Below are 5,461 nucleotides of genomic sequence, written 5' to 3' on the forward strand. Positions count from 1 at the left end.
CAATTTAATTTAGATGATTTATATAATAATATTTTGAAGCCATATTGTATCTTTTTCAGGATTACTGTAATTGAAGGAACTATGGGAAAGTTCTCCTTCCCAAGGATCATCATAAGAATGGTTAGAATCTCTTTTCTCTCACCACCCTCATAGTCAAAATTCCAGTGATTTAAAATCATTTACTTTGACATATAGACCTATGAGCTTTTCTAGGATTGAAAATAACAAAGTTGTATTACGATAACCTCATTACTGACTGCATGTTTGTCATCATTTTCATTTCTAGCCATGGGCAAAGCGGACTGCCCAGGACGATTTCTGCACAGAAACTACTGAACTCCACAGGCCCAGAACACACCAGCCTCACAACTCCTCACAACTCCCCAGCCTTAATGTAAGGCCCATCTGCAGGCTAAATCTACGACCCACTAAAGTGGTCCAGACTAATCATGTATGGCCAATCAGTGTAAACTTTGTACTAACTACGGCTTGATCTAGTGTCAACATTATACCTTATTGATATTGTATATCAATGAAATACAATGGAAGGCACATAATAATCCAATGAGTAAAATAAAATATACCATGTTCTATTCTCAATATCCCTACTGCCCTAAAGGTGTGTAGGCAGGGCAAGGAGAACACCGATTCAACCCAGAAGAAGAGGAAAAAGAAGAGGCTAAATGAGAAGGGAACCCAGGTTGAACTAGGCATGCGGGAGGATATCCATGACCTTGACCTCGCCCATTGGAGATTGGCTAGAGAGACATGGAGAACTGAGCGAGGAAACATGAGGGAGATTAAGGCGCTGTATGGAGAAATATTTAGGCTGCACCAACTCTTGGAGGAGGTAACAAGAGCAGTTTTCTTTAATCAGACTTTCATATAAGTAGATATACTGTAGTTGATTTAGATGTTCCCAATCCAGATACACAGAAATGAGATCTAAATAGATAGAATAGTTGAATAAGAAGGCAAGATAAAAACTGAACACTGGAAGTATTCAGAGGAAGGTCTGCATTCTGCACTGGTAGTATTCTCAGGAAGGTCTGCATTCTGCACTGGTAGTATTCTCAGGAAGGTCTGCATTCTGCACTGGTAGTATTATTAAGAAGGTCTGCATTCTGCACTGGTAGTATTCTTAAGAAGGTCTACATTCTGCACTGGTAGTATTCTCAGGAAGGTCTGCATTCTGCACTGGCTAGTATTATTAAGAAGGTCTGCATTCTGCAATGGTAGTATTCTTAAGAAGGTCTACATTCTGCACTGGTAGTATTCTGAGGAAGGCCTGCGTTCTGCACTGGTAGTATTCTTAAGAAGGTCTACATTCTGCACTGGTAGTATTATTAAGAAGGTCTGCATTCTGCACTGGTAGTATTCTGAGGAAGGCCTGCGTTCTGCACTGGTAGTATTCTTAAGAAGGTCTGCATTCTGCACTGGTAGTATTCTGAGGAAGGCCTGCGTTCTGCACTGGTAGTATTCTTAAGAAGGTCTGCATTCTGCACTGGTAGTATTCTGAGGAAGGTCTGCATTCTGCACTGGTAGTATTCTTAGGAAGGTCTGCATTCTGCAATGCTAGTTTTCTTAGCAAGGTCTGCATTCTTAGAATAAAGTTGAAAAAGAATGGAAGAATTTCTGAATTGGAATGATTCCAAAAGTTCATTTTCCTAATAGGCTAATATACAGTAATAAAACATGTTTTCTCTATGATATTTATTACCCATACACATGTAAATGTTTTTAGATAGTAATATCAATGACCATCAAGCTATTAAGTAATACAAATGTGTCTGTCATCATACAGATTGGGGTGGATAAAGGGGTGATCAAGCAGCGCTCCACCTCCTCCATTCTTTGTCCCGTCTCCCCGACACTGCCAGCTTTCCCCTGGTACAACCTCCATAGGTACCTCGCCAACAGCCAATCGGAGCCTGACCAGCATGCTGCCGGCACCCAGAAGGACCCATCTAAGAAACACTCAATCTTTCCCCCTCTGGACACACAGAGCTGCACCTCCCCTGATAAATGGCCTCATTCTCAGTCCAAGAAGTCACACCCACACGCTTCACACCGATTTGCTGTCCCATCCCACCCCCTGGCTTCCGGCCCTCCTGCCCGGATGAGACAGACCCATCCGCATGTCCACCCCAGATTCTCATTGACTGGCCAGGAAAAGGTCAAGGAAGAGGTCTATAGGCCAGAAATTACATCGTCTGAGGAATTGTCTGAGGAAGTTCAACGGAGAGGCGCAGAAATTGCGAATATGTATAAAGCACAGCTGAAAGAGAGGATGGCCCAAAAGAGAAAGGAAGAGATTCTGAATAAAGGGGTAAACAACGATGACAAGAACGATGACACTGAGGCCTCCTGCTCCTCTGCAGTAAAACACTCCAATACCCTTGCCAGAGCCCCCGAGCGCCCGGCCAGCCCAGACGCCACGCCAGTGGCCGCCCGAGAGGACACTCAGGGGGAAACCCAGCAGGACCTGGCAGACGTTGTGAATGTGCTCAAGAGGCAATCATCTGATCTATACCTGCCTGACGACGTTTGTGAGGAGTCACTCACATGGATGTCTATTTACGAGGAGCTGTGCCCGCTCGCTCACAGGGTGAACACAGAAGCTGACTACATAAAGGCGCTCCGCGTCATCACTGAGAAGGCTGTGACTCCCTCGTGCTCGTCTGAGGATGATGTGTCTCAGAGTGTGAGTGAGGTCACAAGTCAGGAGGGGAGTAGTGAAAGTGAGGAGAGCATGAGTGGACAACAGCAGAGATGTCTACACAGGGAACCTTATGGTGAGAGGGACAGGAAGGAGATTGATAGTGGTAAAATGGAAGGGAGATATGCAACCGCCAATGCATTGTCTATGATGGCAAGCCGAGGGAAAGAAGAACTTAATGCCATGAGCTACGCAGACAGGATCAAATATTTCAAGGACGAGGCTAAGAGAAATGAAGAGATGATGAAGATTGAAAGGAGGAAGGAAAATGCCAGGGACGAAGAGCTCAAAAAGTGGGAAAAGAGACAGAAGAAATTGAAGAAATTGAATGAGGAGGAAAGGAAAAGGACAGAAAATATGGAAAAAAACAAGTTAGAGGAGCAGAGGAAAAGGGAGAAGGCAGAGATGAAACTAAAGATCGAACATGAGAAAAAGAGACAAGAGCAAGAGAAAAAAAGAGAGGAAAAAGAAAGAAAGAAGCAGGAGATGCAACAGAAGGCCCGTGCAAAAGAAGAGAAAAAGAGGGCAGAGGAAGAGAAAAAGATGGAGAAAAAGAGGGCAGAGATGTTGAAAAAGATTGAGAAACAGAGGATGGAGGAGGAGAGGAACAGGGAAAAGGAGAGAATGAAGGTGTTGGAGATGCAGCAAAAGGCACGAGAGAAAGAAGAGAAGAGGAGGAAAGAGGAACAGAAAAGGAGATTGAAGATACAGCAGGAACAAGAGAAGGAGGAACAGAAAAGGCAGACAAGGATACGGGACGAGGATAAGAAGAGAGCAGAGCTTCAAAGAATAAAAGATCACGAGGCAAGGTTCAAGATGGAGATGGAGAAACTGTATGAGAGAGAAGAGAGGAATGCACAGATTGAAAGAGAAAAGAGGCGTGCGCTGTGTCAGAAAAAAGGGCAGACACAGAAAGCAAAACAGGTGGTGGCATACGAGGTCACAGCGTCTACATCTGACGCCTCTGTGCGGAGGGAAGAGAGGGAGCAGCGTCCAGAGACCGCTCACACACAGTCTGCGAAGAGGAGAACAAGGAAGAAGCAGAAGAAAGCGGCGGACGAGGCATTGACAACTTTTGAGTAGATGACAAAAGAAAATACTAACAAAGAAAATGAGAAAATAAGCAAAAGGAGGAAAATATTATAAGGAAGCCAGGCATGAGGGTGAAGAGGAGGAAACATGAGAGGAGGAAGGGAGACCAGTGGTTTATCAGGAGGTCAGTAGAAGATACAGAATTCAAGTTCTGATGGACAGAATCAGGAAGGACCATGGGATAAAAGGTAAATGAGATTAGCAGTAAAGAGCTGAGTGGATCAAAAGAAAGTAATGGAAAACACAAGGGGGGAGGCAAGATAAACAGAGACCCAGAAAAATGAGGTGAAAACATTTTATAAGAGTAAAAGAGAGGAGATTGAACTAGAATTCCGATGGACATATGGCCAAAATAACTATCTAAATAACTAAGGATGAGCAGAAAAGGAGAAGACCAAGAGCACAGGAAAAAGAGCCAACAGACATGTCAAAAATAACTGAAGTCTGCCTCTTCTACTTCTCTTTAAAAGTTGCTTTGGTTTCCTTTTGTCCTCTTTCCAAGCCTGTTCCAAGTCTGAGATAGATGAAAAGAGCAGCCAAAGAAACAGATCTGTTGAAGCATCAATTGGAAAGGATGGGAGGGTTGGAGGAGGAGCACAGCTGGATGACTACATTAGGTAAGTGTTTACTATCAACGCCTGTTCTCTGTAGACAACTGTATTAGTGTTGATAGACGTGCATTTATGCAATGTCTTTCAACTCAAACACTACAATTCCTGATCTCATGTGATTATTCACCTCATGTGATTGGGCTTTCGGATGGTTTTTTCCTGAAACAGATTGTGGCATATGAGGTCACTTTATCTGTTGAAGCATCAATAGGAAAGGATGAAAGGGAGGGAGGCAGGAAGAGGAAAACACAGAAGAGCAGATGAGGTAAGTGCTTGGGCTTGTGATGAGAGGATAGGGGCTCCAGAACTGGGGTTCATGATTGAAAATTCTCAGACAAATGTATTACTGTGAATCTCATTCGTTCAATGACTGTTTGATTCATTCCTGACGGGATATAATTGTTTTACAGGAGCACTCTATGTTCTGCTTCCATGTGGATTGACAGCATTGCTTTCATGAGCTCCTGGAGGACACCATGGAGGAAGAGGGAGAGGGTCTATGATAGGCAGTTTGACATGGCCCTAAATGGGCTTTTGGATGTTAATTCTTCCTGCTTTATATCATGCAACTTTACAATAAAAATGAATTGCAAGCATCAGCCTTTTCTGTTTGATTGTGATCAGTGCAGTAGTAGTATGATTGGTGTAAACTTGGTAACATTGGTGTGAATATTCTGACCTAGGCAGAGTTCCTCTGTCCAGTGTCAGTGTTCTTTTGCCAAGTGTCTGTGTTCTTTTGACCATCTTAATCTTTTTATTGGCCATTCAGATATGGCTTTTTTTTTTGCAACTCTGCCTGGAATGCCAGCATCCCGGAGTCACCTCTTCACTGTTGACGTCGAGACTGGTGTTTTGCAGGTACTATTTAATGAAGCTGCCAGTTGAGGCATCTATTTCTAAAACTAGACACTCTAATGTAATCTTGCTCAGTTGTGCACCGGGGCCTCCCACTCTTTCTATTCTGGTTATTGCCAGTTTGCACTGTTCTGTGGAGTAGTACACAGCGTTGTACGAGATCTTCAGTTTCTTAGCAATTTCT

At 43.5% G+C, this 5,461-nt stretch overlaps 1 protein-coding gene across 1 annotated transcript; it reads left to right on the plus strand.

The window, feature by feature from the left end:
- The first annotated feature begins 313 nt into the window (after positions 1-313).
- LOC129836063 (golgin subfamily A member 6-like protein 24) lies at positions 314-5,009 on the plus strand. Its single transcript, XM_055901815.1, has 5 exons — positions 314-394; positions 620-850; positions 1,805-4,428; positions 4,591-4,687; positions 4,833-5,009. The coding sequence occupies exons 2-3, from the start codon at positions 713-715 to the stop codon at positions 3,800-3,802; spliced, it is 2,136 nt and encodes a 711-aa protein (XP_055757790.1). The 5' UTR covers positions 314-394; positions 620-712; the 3' UTR covers positions 3,803-4,428; positions 4,591-4,687; positions 4,833-5,009.
- Positions 5,010-5,461: the final 452 nt, after the last annotated feature.

The sequence above is a fragment of the Salvelinus fontinalis genome, chromosome 37 (assembly GCF_029448725.1).
Source record: "Salvelinus fontinalis isolate EN_2023a chromosome 37, ASM2944872v1, whole genome shotgun sequence".
Taxonomy (NCBI): Eukaryota; Metazoa; Chordata; class Actinopteri; order Salmoniformes; family Salmonidae; genus Salvelinus; species Salvelinus fontinalis.

What these genes read in the sequence shown, in the direction of transcription:
- LOC129836063 (XM_055901815.1), top strand. Translation starts at nt 713, where the DNA reads ATGCGGGAGGATATCCATGACCTTGACCTCGCCCATTGGAGATTGGCT. An exon ending in TGCACCAACTCTTGGAGGAG is followed by an intron (nt 851 to 1,804) that starts GTAACAAGAGCA and finishes GTCATCATACAG; the next exon opens with ATTGGGGTGGATAAAGGGGT.